Source organism: Seriola dumerili, unplaced genomic scaffold, assembly GCF_002260705.1.
Source record: "Seriola dumerili isolate Sdu_G_001 unplaced genomic scaffold, Sdu_1.0 BDQW01000105.1, whole genome shotgun sequence".
NCBI lineage: Eukaryota > Metazoa > Chordata > Actinopteri > Carangiformes > Carangidae > Seriola > Seriola dumerili.
Genome location: NW_019174360.1, coordinates 262,277 through 277,400, shown reverse-complemented (window position 1 = coordinate 277,400; position 15,124 = coordinate 262,277). Strand labels below are relative to the sequence as shown.

The window sequence follows — 15,124 nt, the reverse complement described above, 5'->3', positions numbered from 1 at the left end:
CATCAATATTTTTTTTTCTCATCCATGGCCCTAATACTCCTTTGTAGGCTTCCATAGGGACTCTATTTACTTTGAAATGGTAGTATGTTATGACCGTGCAGAGTGAGAGCTCTTCGTTTCATCACATCTCTGGTCAAACCTGTTTGAGGAGAAATAAAGTCTCCAGTTATTCACCAGACAACTGTTTTTTTTTTTTTGCTTTTGTTGTCCTTAAACATGAGGAAGTTGATAAGGAAAACCAGTTAAAAATGGTTTAAAATCACACCACTGTCAAAACAGTGAACAGACAAGACATTTTGAATGATATAACTGGTCTTTGGATGTTTAATTAAAGTAAGGAAAAAAGAAAAATCCCAGCAGGAGACCACATTATTGAATTATAATTGCATGAATTAGCAGGTGTACAGGTGTTTCTCATAAAGAGCTTGGTGAAGGTATATGTCAAACCTTTCCTGACAATATTCAGTATCACTGAAAGCTGCTGTCTGTTTTGCATCCTCAAATGGCCTTACACATGGTTATAAACTAAGAACCACTATCAAAATATCACAAAAATAAAGTTCAAGAGACAGACGACATTTTAGGAGACAAAATGAATTTATAATTTGTTTTTGCTTTGTTTTTTTTGGGTTACAGGAAAACAAAGACAACCCGTAAGAAAATATGTGTATAAACTGAGGGGGTTAAAACAACCAGGACAGCAAAAGAATAAAGCGAGCAAAGTTTGTACAGTACAAAATACTAAATCACTGCTGCCTTCATCTAATTGTCACTGATGTTGTGTGTCTGTCCATTCTTATGTCCGTGGTGATGGTTCTGCAGTCCATGTGAACTCCTGGCCTACGCCCCCACATCTGTCCGACAGGCTGAGTATCTGTAGGTGTACAGCTTGTTATCTGCTCCTCCACTCAACATCAGCTGGAAACACAAACAGACGACAGAGACAGGAAGTGAAGTTATACACTGATTTCACGTGAGGAGTTGAAGTCTTTGAGGAGAACAGCTGGAGTGTCTTACCCCGCTTTCTGTCCAGTCCAAACAAAACACTTTGTCCTCGTGGGCCGCCACGTCATACAGAGGGGCCTTACAGCTGGAAGACAATATAACAACATGCATGTGTTAAATTTACTCAGTGGATGCCTTTAACAAACAAACCTATCACACAAAAGATTAACGGATATAAGAGACTCAAAAAACAAGAGATTCCACCTGAGTGTCGAGGTGCGGTTTGAAGTATCGGCTGCGACGTTTTATAAACAGACAGTATTTTATTCTGACAAAGACAGGAAGCTTGTTCCAGACAGACGCGTCGCTGGCAGTCAGCTGTTTACTCTCAGATGTGTGGAATGAACAGGATGTCCGTCTCACACAGTGAACAGTGTTGATAATGATCCAGCTCATTGCTCTCATTAGCTACTGGAAATGAAGTGAATTTCCAAATTGTCTTGACGTGGCAGAAACACGAGATAAGTGGGAGATTCATGGAGTAAACCAACTACAAAAAAAATTAATTCCAACAGGAATATGTTTCTGATCAGTGTTTAGAACAGAAATTCAACAAAGCCCACAGTGGATTATGTTCTGCACAGACCTTCTGGTGTCCCACAGTTTGACAAGGTTGTCAAGGGAACCGGAGACCAGCTGGTGCTCATGTGAAGGCGCCCACTTGACGGCGGTGACCCAGCCAGTATGGGAGGTTAGAGACAGCAGCACCAGTGACCCGTCTGGAGAAGAGAGGAGGTATTTATAACCACGCTGTTGGATGATGTTTGACAGGAAGTGTGGTGTTTTGAGGACAGTGGTACCTTTGGTGCGAGGGTCCCACAGTCTGATGTGTCTGTCGGTGCTGCCTGAGGCCAGGCGTCGACACAGAGGTGAGTAGGAAATGCAGTTGAACACTTTACTGCCCGTCTGTGGAAAGGACAAAAAACTTCAGCCTATGATGGGAACTGCCAAATAAAGAGTGACATTTTCACTTAAGCATTTTAACAAACAGCTGTGACGATCACTGCTTCTATTAAATTAGGAGGATACAGTGAGCCCTCACTGTTTTATCTGCTTCAACCACCGTTTTGTTTTATATGTTTTTATCTACTAAAACTTTCTGCTAAAGCAATAGTGTTGGACACATACAGAGATGGGGTCAAAATCAATCTAGCAAAATCACATTATCATGAAATTAGTCATCAGACTTTCCAAATTATATGTAGCCTAGAAAACGTTTTTAAATACTACGCACAGAGTGGTATTAATACACCAGAGAGAGAATCGTTACACCCCTGGTAAGAACAAAAAGCGGCTGATATGAGCACGTCAGCGGTCGCCGGCGCAGAGGCGTAAAAATCATTCGGTCTGAATCAGTGGAGCTTTGACCCTCTGCAATGTGTCGTCACTGCTTCTTTGGCAGCCTCTCTCACCAGCGTTGTCTTCATTCCTCCAGTCTCAACGTCCCACACACGGATGGTGTGGTCCCACGATGCACTGCAGACTTCCTCACTGTCGCACCAGAGGACAGAGGACACTGCCTCATTGTGCCCGGACAACGTCATCAGGGGAGTCTGCGTCAGCGTGAGAACATTAGAACATCCCTTCACATGTACCATCCAGCATGTTTAAAGGTCTAGGTTCTATATTAATACTGTGAGAGTATCAAGGAGATGTAAAACTACACTGATCTTATGGATCAACACTTGAAATAAAACACAGGAAGAGTGTAAAATATGGAGCTTTAACATCAATTTATATCAGTTTTTAATCATTACGAGGTCAGGGTCTGCACTCACCCTGGTCAGGCCCAGCTGCTGAGTCTTCTGTTTCTTCCTCGGTCTGTCAGCAGTTTCTTCCACCTCGTCTGCTTCATCTGTGGGGACTGACAGCGGAGGAAAAGGTTGTCACTCACTGGACAGAGATTTGTTCAGTAACGCTTAAGAGTCATTCAATCTTTCTGGGCACATACCTGCGGACCAGATTTTCAACATTTTGTCCCAGGAGCCACTGCAGAACTGAAAGGCAGCAACAGAAACATTAGACACGTAAATCGAAGCCTGTTTTTGGCTGACTGTTTTTCTCTGCACTACAGCTTTACCTTCGAGCCGGTGGGGTCTGTGGCAACAGTGTCGACGCTCCCCGTGTGTCCCCGACAGCAGTGTCTGGCTTTCACCTTGTTCCTCTCAGAGTTCCACTCCCACATCAGGACGGTTTGGTCCAGAGATGCCGTCAGAAGCACTGACGTCAGACCGTCTGCAGAGAGAACATCCACAGAGAACTTTTATTTCGAAAAGTTGTGATTATTTACAACAGAGCAAATGTCTTCCATTCTGTCCTGCTCACCTCTTTTAACCCAGGCTACATCTTTGACGACATCTGTGTGTCCGGCCACCGTCATCACCGCCTTGCCCTCCGTGGACCAGATCCTGGCCGTCTTGTCATAAGACCCTGTCAGGATCCTGCACGAAGATACAACAGTGTTGTGACTGCAGTGCATTTCCGATTCACAATGAAACTAAAACTGCATCATGTTTCCATCACACAGACACTGGTATTAGATAATAAAACAAACCAAACTATCAAATTACATCCAGTGACATCCGTCATTTTACCATTCAGAATCTGCATCTACGGCGCTAATCCAGTCATCATGCATCATACACTCCTCAGGCTCTGGAGCTGTGATTCGCTCCACGTACTCGATCTCCACCACATCTTCCTGAAACATAAACACACACACACTTCAGTTGTTATGCTGCCGTTTGTACATTAGTGACAAAACACAGAAAGCAGACACTCAGGTCGGTCATACCGTTGATATGCCTTCTGTATCCATGTGAAAGGACAGCGACGATCGCAGGAACTGACCCCTGACCAGGAAGTCGAACTCCACTTTACTGTGGGACGCTGTGGAAAACAAGAAAAATAATAATAAAAATAAGTATTGAGATTTTGTGATGCTTTTGATTTAATTTTGACTCAGCAGAAACAACAGGAAATGTATTCAGAGAGTTTAGCTTTGCTTTGCATAACGGACAACTACAAAAATCCTGGAAGACAACTATTTAAGCAAAGACTAACATTAGTAAAACTTTAAATTTGGACATGCATTGGACCGCACGTTTAAAAATAAATAAAATATATCTTTAAAGAAATTTCACAACACTCTGAAAACCTGATGTTATGTTTTGACAATATGTTTCCACAGAAGAAAGGATGAGTAGTTTTTACAGCTGGAGAATTGTGTGGCAGAAAAAGTTAAACATTTTCAAGTATAAATAAAGATTATTTTACCATCTTTAGCCAACAGTAGCTTGTTGATAACATTGCTGAGGTCCTCCACTTCAGAGCCAGCTGGGATGGAGAAGGGAACATCATCTACAACATACCTACAAACATATTGAAAACACATTTAATGGATTAATTTGCCAAATGAGTCGCAGTATAAAACTGAATCTTCATATGAGGAAAGCAGTCAGTCATATCTTTGATAATGAGGGGGGGAAACAAGCGGAGTGATGTCTCATAACAACGCTACTGTTTACTGTAAGTTAAAGCTAGTTAGCCAGCCGGCTAGCCGCTCCTGACGTTTTTACTTTTCTGTTCCGTTAAAAACAAAAGGAAAAACTCGGAGCTCACCTTTTGTTCTCGGTGAAGAACCTCGCCTGTAACTGCGACATTGTTCTGACTCGTGTGTTTCTCTAACAGACCGCCGGCTGTAGTAAAGTAAGGAACGACTTCACTCTGCTCCTTGTCGTGCAGTCACGCCATGTGGTACGGAGCAAGGCATCTCAGTCGATCACAGATGAAGTCGATCGATGATTTACTGCAGCGAGCCGGTGCTCGTCTAGTAATGCCTGGCCGTATTAACAGTCTGATTTCACCTTTGGCCTCTTTTCCTCTTTTCAATGAACCTGTAAGAAACCAAAACAAGTTGAGTAAAGGGTTTTGTGTTCAAACAGGATTTTAATTATGTGTATAACTTTTTAAATTATCTTTCTAAACCAATTGTGCAGCAGTTCTCAACTGTTTCCATCCCACAGCCCACTTGATAATCTCAAAAATGACTCTACACCTGACTCTGTGACAAAATGGAGGCCAAATAATGTTTTCTTAGAGTTTTTATTTTATTTAATTGTATTTTATTTTAATAACTGGACTGAACTGAAAGCAGGGGAAACATGTAGGAAGCTCCACAGTAGCTTATCACAGTGATAGGCCTTAATATAAAAAAAACATTTTTTAAATTCATTTCAATTTAAAATATCTAAAAAAATTATTTGCATTTTTATCTTTATTTTTAATAATTAACCTTTTTTCACCAAAAGTGTTTTTGCAAATGATTTGTCAGCTCACTTGCATTATCTTCATGACCCACAGGTTGGGAACCACTACATTAGTATATTTTCTTGAAGCCAGAGATTTTTATACATAACACGACATGATGTGAAGGTAGTAATGATTCACAAATTTCAGTTTGCTTTGAAACATCATTGGAGTTGTTAAAATTAGTCACACCTACAATAGTGCTTGAAAGGTGCATATTTATATTTTACTTTATTGATTTGTCCATTATATGTCATTGCCTCTTTAAAGTTATATAGTCTCCCTTTGTAAATGTAATGTGGCATCATTGTCAACAGTTTGATGAAGATTTCACTTAAGATTTGATAATCAAATGACAGTGTATTCAATCAAACCACAACATTACACAAAAAAATGTTTATTTCATCAGGGCGGATGTTCACAGTCTCCGACTATAAAAAGATCAGTCACAAGAGAACTGGGAAATGTCATCAATTCATTGCTGTACATTGACTTTGATACATGTCTGATACAGATGTGTTCACAAATAAAGATCAACATAAAATCTGTCAAAGCAGGAAAGTGGGTTACAAATGCATTAAACATCTTAAAAAAAAATAAGATTTACATTATTCACTCATTTCACTGGTAATACACCTCAGTTTTAAAACGTGAGCCAATTATAATTTTTTTGTCCTTAAACAAGGAAGTCTTATTCTGATGTCAACAAACAGACAATGCAGTAATTACCCTTAATAGATGTAAATGCGTAAGACATAAAACTAAAATGACATAAAAACTAAAAGAAAATATATACACACACGCACACACTGCTCTCTTTTCAGTCATCGTCTTCTTCCTCTTCCTTTACCTTCTTTTTCTTCTTCTTTTTCTTCTTTTCCGAAGACTGGAGGGAGAAAAAAGGTGAGCGGTTAAAGAAATACTGAATAAAAATAGTGGCAATCGCTTGATTGAACCATCTTCAAAATGATGTTCACACCTCTGTTACTGCTAGCTCCTCCTCTTCCTCCTTAGGTTCCTCAGTTTCATCATCTGCTTTCTTGTCCTTCTTCTTCTTCTTTTTCTTCTTGGGAGTCTCCTCCGCTGCTGCTGATGTTTCCGCTTCTTCCTCTAAAATAACAAAATACACATGGAGGCACAACCTTGAATATCATGAGCCCTCAGTGCAGATATGAAGACAAAGCATCAGATTCTCTCCAGATTCACCCACCTTCTGTTACTGGTTCCTTTTTGGGCTTTTTCATTTTGACCACGGGCGTTACAGGCTCTTCCTCCTCCTCCTCCTCTACCTCCTCAAACTTCCTCTTCTTTGAGGTGGAGGGAATAGTGGAATCGCCAGATGGATCGTACATTCTTACTTCACTGTAAAGAAAAAACGTGGGTATTTAACACCCTTTGTATAACGTGGAAATGTTTAATCTTTGGAAAGGAGCCGTTGGTGACGACTCACCTCTTGTGCTGGTATTTGTCCGACTTTGCCATTGCTTTGCCCGTTCCGCTGATTCTTCGGATCTAAAACAAAGAAAAAGAAAAGTAGATTACATTAGATATTACTTACAATCCTGAAATGCTAAATGTTATTTCTAGTGTCGCTGTACTTACTCCCTTCTCCTCCAGCTGCCGCAGCCTGGCCTCCAGCTTGGCCCGGTTCTCTGCTCCCATTTCTGCGTTGGTGTCCTCTCCCAGGGCGTCATAGCGAATAGCCAGGGACGCTTTAGCTGCCAGCATTCTGGAGATCTGGTCCCAAAACAAGAGCCGTGCTTATTATCTGACCATCAGACTGCATTCACAGGTCTTTACTGAAGGTGTGCACAGACTGAGCTTATGAGTTTATTGTAGACATGTTTATTGAAGAAAGTCCACTGTAAAAAAGCGCTTTAAACTCACCTTGCCCTTGTTCTTGGCAGTGGTCTGGCCCACTAGAGAGGCGTGGTATATGAGACCGTACTTGGGCGTGTCTTTGCGGGTCTTCAGGGCTCTAAACAGAGCCTTTTCTGCGCCGAGGATCTGCACTGTGGAGGCTGGATGCTTCGCCAGATTCAGGAGAGAACCTTAGAGACGGAGTGAACAGAAGACGCGTGAACCTGGTGTTCTCACCAGAACCCGCCCGTTGAGAACGTCTGATACGAGCTCAGATGAGGTAGTGACTTAAAACCATCAGTCGTCTTCAGGAAAGTGACGTAATGTCGTCATCATCACCGCTCGGTCGGTTTTCGCACAGTTACTTCTTCAGGACTTACCGGCATGTGAGATGAGACGGGCGCCGACCAGCTCGCCCACCATTACTGTCAGGTTGGGGGCGATCGCCATCATTCGGTTCTTCAGGTAGTCGTAGAGCTGAGCGCGGTAGTCTGTAATCTCAATCACCTGTGGGAGGAAAAAAACGGAGGAACACGTTGTATTACAAATGCAAGAAGATAAACAATCAGATAATTAGGTACAGACAGGAGTCCTGGCACGTGACTGTTCAGATGAGGTAGTGACTGAAAAACCCACATAAGTTGTTTCAGGATAAAGACAAGTGTCAACATCATCACCACTGTCACATGATCTCTCCGACGGTGCAATGAAAAGCGGTCTGAACATGTAACGAGAGGCGCATACCTGATCACACAGGTGCCTGATGTTGCCGATGTCCTGCTCCGACACTTCTGTTCCCATGGAGATCTCAGCGGCCAGTTTGACCTCCGCCTCGATTTCCTCTGGGAGGAGGTCTGACAGATCAGAGCTGGACACGTTCGTGCGGTCACCTTGAGACACACAAAAAACACTTTTAGCCAATCAGGAATGTTAACTTGGCGTTGCATTATGGGAAATGTACGACATAACAGGTACTTAAAGTCAGATTCTCTTTTGACCACTTTTTTGTTATTACTGTCTCTTGAAAGTCTCCTAATATTGTGGAAGTGCAGCCCTAAATCAGAGATTTATTTTTACCAATCTTGCGGACGGTTTTGCAGTAAGCCAAGTTGTCTGTGACGACTTTTCCGAGCTCAGGGAAGTGCCAGCCGTACCACTCCCTGCAGCGCATAATGTAGTTGTTGAGCTCCTTATCCAGGTCGTCCAGAAGAGCTGAAGACACAGGACAGTTAAAGTCAGACTACATATTCACATGCACGACAGCAGACCTCAGTCATCGCTATAGGTGAAGCAATTAATCATTTTAGAGTCTTTTTAAAAGCAAAAATATCTATTAAATTAATATTTTATAAACCATACAATCAAGAAAATATTTGTCAGATGACTTCATTGTGAAATTAATCTCCACACATAAATGAAAAGAAAAAACAACTTACAAATGGCCTGCACAATCATAGTGTCCACCTTGTCTGGACTGAACTTCAGCTTGTAGCGTGATAAACTGGAGAAACAGGGGAAAAAAAGACATTAGTGAGTCACTTCACACTAACAATTTACAGTTGTCCTACATCAAGTTACGCTGTTGCCTCAGTGGTAGTGACGAATGCTGAGAGAAATCTACAGGGAAGATTCAGACAGCAAATGTAATCACAGGCAGCAGTCGTGTTCAGACAGCACTATATTTATGTGCCCACCTGTGAGCCAACCCCAACGACATGGCACTGATCTCCCTGGGTGGAAGTCCAGTGATGAGATTCTCCATCTGGCTCCTGATGCATCTCATCAGTTCAGCCACAGCGGGGCTGTGGACACAGCTCAGGTCCAGCTTTTCCTGTAAACCAGAGCTCATTAGAGACCGAGCTCTTGCAAACGATGCCTAGACACTGAAGGTTAATCATATACAAGATGGGTCACTTACTTTGATAACTCCGCCGAGTTTTGCATCACTGATTGCCAGCTGCTCATGAGCCTCCTTGGCAACGATCTTCTTCAGCGCTTTCTTCAAACTCTTGCCAATTTTTCCCTCAACAAGGGCAGTGGCAGCTGAAAGGCAGAGGTTAAGAACAGTCCATCACATAAACTGATGCAAAGAACACTGTCAATCTTATATCTACCACATAATCTAGATTCTGTTTGAAGTCATAGTTATAAATGTCACAACTACCTTAAACTACCTGCTTATATGAAACTGTGTGGTCTCAGTGGTAGTGACGAATTCTGTTAAATGCCTCATGTTTTAATCAGACACAGAAACACATCACAGACCGCAGATCTCAGGAGTCGACTTGAGTACAATGACATGTCATTACCTGCTAAGGCCTCTGTTGTGTCCTGAAACTTCTCAAAGTGCTTCAGCTTCACACTGGCAAGGGGGGAAATAAAAAAGTGAGGTCAAACTATATCCACTGTGCATCAGCAACAACTTGCTGATAACATATAAAGCACCAGCTTCTCTGGGTGACTGAATGCCACATTAACACTTACATCTTGTTCGCCTTTTCAGGAGTTTCAAACTCCTTGTACAGGCTGTCGACCTGTTGCAGCTTGGATTCATCGAGAACCTTAAATATAACAAAACACTTAAAATTAGTTGTCATGCATTAAAAAAGGTTGGATGGGCACTGACATCCAACAATGATAGTTAAATGTCTTAACACACGAGAAAACTAGGATTTGTTATATACAGTGATCGCGTATAGTGCTAATTATGTCACAGTATCACCATCAACTACTATATTTCCACGTGTGACTATCATGCTGTGAGAAGTAGTCAGTTCACTGTGCACACGTGGTTACAAGGCCTACAGACTGCTAACTTCACGTTAACCTTAATCTTAGCAAAAACACTCGTACGAGCAAAACAACTCATATTTGCACATTCATCTACTTAAATAGACATTAAAAGACCACATTTTTTCATTTTGGTAATTTCCAGTAATGTTTCATACTGGTGAATTACCATGAGCTGTGGGTAGCTAGCATCGGGGCTAAACCAAGCTAGCTCAAGTAGCTCCTGCGTAAAATTAACTTTGAATGACAGGAAACAAAAACTGAAAATTTACCTTGAATATCGCATAACCAGCGGCGGTCTCAAATAACACGAGCATTTTTGCAGTGGCTCGGTTATTTGGTAAAGTTTAAGTTGTCTCTACGTAGGGAGCGATCACGTCTCTCCCAAACTCACCACGCTTCTTCTCTCACTCTCTCTAACGCACGCGGCGAGAGAGAGCAGCAGGAAACTGCTGGGTTGCCAGGTCCGTTGACATCACCCGTTATCAGACATAAACTTATGATAGTATTGATATTTCAGCTGGTTAAAGACACGCCACATATTTTCTTGTTTATCAAAATAGTTAATATCTTATCAATGCTGTTTGTGTTTCGATTATGTTTGTAAGATTGTGAATGTATGTTTATTTAAAAAAAAAAAAAAAAACAGCAACACAGAGTTTAAGTATGATGTAAACAAGTGCCTTCTAGTTTATGACACGTTATACGTACATAAAGGGTTTATGTAGTGGTTTTGTTAATCACTACTCATCAGGCCGCAGCTGGACCTCACTGACATTTTTATGCAGGCGTAAATATTTTTAAATATCTGGCAACCCAAGTGGAGCTTTACATTAAATCTCGCGAGACGTTATCGCAAAACTGCCGGCTTTTAAAAACTACACCTTTAGTAAAATCACAGAGAAGACAAAGTTGTAGTTGAGCACGTTATGTACAATTTCTACAGAAATGTCATGACTTTATTGAAAACTACATTTAATATATTTTTTATTTTGGCTTTTTTCGTGTCTTTTATGTTCTTCCTGTTCTCGCGGAAGTGACGTACGTATGTATAGACTAGAGCAAAACAAGCACATGTGAGAACAGCATCGAGAAAAACCCTAGATTTACTTTAGATAAACTGTCGACGTGAAGGACGGCATCGAAGAATGAATGAACCTGGACATTATCCTTCACCGGACTTCGGCTGTCCTCCCCCCAACACCATTCAGCCCTTCCAGCAGCACCAAAAGCACCAGCAGCAGCAGCCCAGCTCCAGCAGCTTCCACCCCAACATGTGGAGCTGGTGCGAGACGCCCTCCGAGCCCAGCTGGGACTACAGAGCCCAGGCTGGCTGGCATCACGGGGCAGCGCCAGCGTTTGGTTTCCCTCCAGGTCGTGGAAACCATGGACCTAAACGTCCATACGGTGAATATTCCGTACAATATGAATGTCTGTTGATGGTGGTCAAACTCCAAGAGTGACTCCAGGATATTCCAGGACTTAAAAGTTGCTCCTCACTGTAAATGTTTCTGTGAAGAACGCTGTCATGCCTCTAACTTCTGTCATGTCCTCAGGTCAAAACTTTGGTCGTGAATGGCATCAAGGTGGGAGACAGAATCACGGGCCCCTCAGCAACCATGGCAAAAAGGTCAGATGAAATCCTGTCCATGCATTGGTAGGATGTTGTCGTAGAGCTGCAGTGCGCTCAGTGGTGACCTGCTCTGTCTTTAACCCACAGCAGAGAAATAAGAAAGAACCAGAGTATTCCCATTATTGTGACACTTGTGACCGGGGTTTCAAAAACCAGGAGAAGTATGATGAGCATGTGTCTCAACATGTCAAGGTAATTTATCACACCCGATGCAGTATATTTAGCTCCACTGTGACCATGTTGCGTATGATGATGATGATGATGATGATGAATCTTCACATCTTCCTGACTGCTTCAATCAACTCTCACGCAGTGCTCTGTGCCTGACTGCAGCTTCACAGCTCATGAAAAAATAGTCAGCATCCACTGGAAAAATGTAAGTGAAACAACATTGTGTCAGTGCTGAATATCTGCTGTTGTCATCTGCTCATACCCATGTTTTATACCCTGACAACAGAACCATGCACCAGGAGCAAAAAGAATCAAGCTGGACACACCGGATGAGATTGCAAAATGGAGAGAGGAGAGGCGCAAGTCAGTATCTGAACTACTAATGACTTTGTATCGTAAGATGATCCATATTATCTTTGTTTTACATAGATGTGGGATGTAATGTAACGACTTCATTAATATTTCCAGGAACTATCCGACACTTCAGAATATCGAAAAGAAGAGAAAAGTGATGGAGGTGCGGGAGGAGACGGGCGGCGTTCTAGAGACAGCTCAGTTTGGGTAAATGTACAAATTTGATGTGTAAATTTTTTTTTATTGCAACCACAAACAAGAATTTATTTGCCCTTATTTACTGTGACATGAGGCCTGAAGTGATTGTATCTAAATCTAAACCTTTGTTTTATTCACAGACGAATGAGAGGCAGAGGACGAGGACGAGGACGGGGACGGGGTCGAGGTCGCGGTTGGGGGAACAGAGGGTTCCAGGATCGACACTCTCGAGGACCAAACTCATTGGACAGCAGCGCTACACAGAGACCTCCACCACTCTCCCAGACCTGCAGGGACGTGGATCCACTGGGAGCGCTGGCCAGCAGCGACCACGGTGAGTGACCCGTGTGGTGGGGCCACGGAAAAGGATTTAAACAAGACCATGTCCCATATGAAAGGCAGGGATTGAATCATTTAAAATATGTCAGCTGATGTACATCGTCACATCCATCATTTTATTTTGGGCGTCATTGTCTTCATCATTAGTTTAATTGAAGCTGCTGTAAGTTTGATATTGTCTGTATTTTATCAACAATCAGTTCTTCAATTCTTCAGGCTCTATGTCTCAACGTATTCAACTTGAAATAAAATAATGATTACTGCATTTAAGTGCCAAGTTTCAGTATTAATTTGAGAACGTTTCAATCAATGTAGAAAGAGCTGTGTGGGAGATACAGCCTTAAAAACACAAAGTCTTTGACCCACAGACATCACCAGACCTAGCCTGACAACTGTATATTTCAATTCTTTTTTTTAATGTTCCACCAGATTCTGACAGAGAGGATGCAGCTGCTCAGTCCAAGTCCGGTGGCCTGGTTGTGGCTCCTAAACAGATGAGCTCAGCTCTGGGCTCCTTGGTGGCAAACTACGGCTCTATGAGTGAGAGTGACGAAGAACCAGAGAGTGAGTGTTTGTCTTGCACGCAGCGGTGGTGTGTGTCAGTAAGAGTCATCGTATGTCAGTGGGGAGTGAAATGTGGCAGTGGAGACATGTCATCAGTGGTGGAAGAAGACCTCCGATCTTTTACATAAACAAAAGCATCAATACAACAATGTAAAAATACTCCTTTACAAGTAAAAGCCCTGCATTCAAAATCCTGCTGAAGTAAACGTACAGTATCCGGTAAATGTACTTAATCTATCAAAAGTAACAGTAGAGGAGGAAAGGTGAAATCTCTCATAGACATCTGAAAAATGATACTTGCATATTGCCCCTACATCACTAACATCCAGTGTTCCTATTATCCTATTCCTTGTGTTTCAGCCATCTCTATTCAGAAAGCCAAAGACCTTGTGCAAGAAAACCAGGTTCTCCTACATACAATACCACCCAACTCCCAGAATGGAAGAGGCATGGAAATCTCTTCACGGGGACCAGAAACAAACAAAGCCCACCAGACTGACTCTGCCTCTTACACACCTAACAACAGAAGAGGAAGAGGGGGAAGAGGAGGCAGAGGAGGAAGAGGAGGAAGGGGTGGCAAACACCAGCATACGCTCCAGAAACATTCTCCTACTCTACTTGAGATGGTAAGGAGACATCTGGGATTATACAAGCATATTTCACCTGATTTTTGCATTGGGAAAAGAAAATTATGTTTAAATGAGTATTATCTAAACAATGCATCTTCTCAGCTGTTTTCCTCTTTTCTGTTTAGTTACTTGCCCCAGATGTCCGCCATGAGAGGAATGTCCTCCTGCAGTGTGTGCGCTATGTTGTCCGCAACAACTTCTTTGGTCTGGAGAGCAGACCTCAGCTCCAGGAGGGGATCAGGGCTACGCCAGCTATCACAAGTGGAGAATGTGAAGAGAGGCAGAAAAGGCCATCAGAGCAAGAGTCTGCCTCTAAGGTTGATGGAGAGAGAAGTTCAGCTCAAAGTGTCACAGCAGCAGAACGTGGCAATCGGGAGGATTTAGAAACAACTAAAGCTGCAGCAATTAACCAGCATTTGCCACAAAACTGTCATGGCCAGGGTTTACATACTGAACAAGCTTTCTCAGAACAATCTGAGGATCCTCGTGTGGACTCAGCGAGTGGTGAGCAGGTGGCAGGGGATTTCGTCCAAAATGGTGAGGAGACAACTGCCAGCGACTGCCGCAGCCTTGATTTGAAAGTCGCAGATAAAATCACAGCTACCTCTAATGTGTATGATGATGAAATATGGGAGAGCCCTGGTGCTGATCTGTGAAATCCTTGCAAATTACTATAATGGATTAATCTCCTGCTATAAAACACAAAACTAAAATATTCCTGTCATTCAAATTTTATGTTAATATCCTTCTATCCACAGAAATTCTGGGGATTTTTTTGTTTTCTTTTTTTTTTTAAGGAATGTCTTTTTATGTGACATAATGTTAGTATGACTAACTATCAAGTTATATTTTGTAACATATTATGTACTGAACAAAGTTGTTGTTTTTTTCCTGGTGAAATAAATCACTCTAATCAACCTTATTGATAATTACACATTTGTATTGATTTTATAAGCTTGAACTATGCATATACTGTATGTTTATCCTTTTGTATAATTGTTGAGAAATCCACATGTTCATTTGTATGTATTATCTTTGCAATAACAAAAATACAGATTTTATAGATTGATTTATATATCCATATAGCAAATTATGGTGTTCCACCGTTCTATTCAGCTAAAACACTGAGAAAGAAGCGGAGATAAACTTAAAAATGGCTTGTTTGTAGAAAACAAACCGTTCTATTGAGTAATAATGATAACCTGGCCTGTCATCCATGCTATAAAAAACATTAAATTCCACTCAAAAGTTAACAAGAAACCACGGTTTACTG

The 15,124-nt window shown here is 41.9% G+C and overlaps 3 protein-coding genes across 3 annotated transcripts; 1 reads left to right on the top strand and 2 right to left on the bottom strand.

Moving 5' to 3' along the window:
* Positions 1-306: 306 nt before the first annotated feature.
* On the bottom strand, positions 307-4,769 carry wdr12 (WD repeat domain 12). Its single transcript, XM_022746542.1, has 13 exons — positions 4,627-4,769; positions 4,282-4,376; positions 3,800-3,894; positions 3,600-3,706; positions 3,331-3,446; positions 3,086-3,240; positions 2,957-3,002; positions 2,784-2,869; positions 2,418-2,558; positions 1,806-1,911; positions 1,592-1,724; positions 1,018-1,090; positions 307-918 (listed from the first exon to the last, which is right to left on the bottom strand). Exons 1-13 carry the CDS (start codon positions 4,665-4,667, stop codon positions 841-843), a joined length of 1,272 nt encoding a protein of 423 aa, XP_022602263.1. The 5' UTR covers positions 4,668-4,769; the 3' UTR covers positions 307-840.
* Positions 4,770-6,133: 1,364 nt separating this feature from the next.
* Positions 6,134-10,381, bottom strand: nop58 (NOP58 ribonucleoprotein). Its single transcript, XM_022746458.1, has 15 exons — positions 10,236-10,381; positions 9,658-9,734; positions 9,483-9,535; positions 9,092-9,216; positions 8,868-9,004; positions 8,610-8,674; positions 8,251-8,385; positions 7,918-8,063; positions 7,554-7,680; positions 7,201-7,364; positions 6,916-7,050; positions 6,764-6,825; positions 6,524-6,675; positions 6,293-6,423; positions 6,134-6,199 (listed from the first exon to the last, which is right to left on the bottom strand). The coding sequence occupies exons 1-15, from the start codon at positions 10,278-10,280 to the stop codon at positions 6,134-6,136; spliced, it is 1,620 nt and encodes a 539-aa protein (XP_022602179.1). The 5' UTR covers positions 10,281-10,381.
* Positions 10,382-11,033: 652 nt separating this feature from the next.
* Positions 11,034-14,671, top strand: nufip1 (NUFIP1, FMR1 interacting protein 1). The gene is made up of 10 exons (XM_022746589.1): positions 11,034-11,370; positions 11,520-11,593; positions 11,684-11,788; positions 11,910-11,972; positions 12,054-12,130; positions 12,236-12,328; positions 12,460-12,653; positions 13,088-13,222; positions 13,583-13,848; positions 13,977-14,671. Exons 1-10 carry the CDS (start codon positions 11,112-11,114, stop codon positions 14,505-14,507), a joined length of 1,797 nt encoding a protein of 598 aa, XP_022602310.1. The 5' UTR covers positions 11,034-11,111; the 3' UTR covers positions 14,508-14,671.
* Positions 14,672-15,124: the final 453 nt, after the last annotated feature.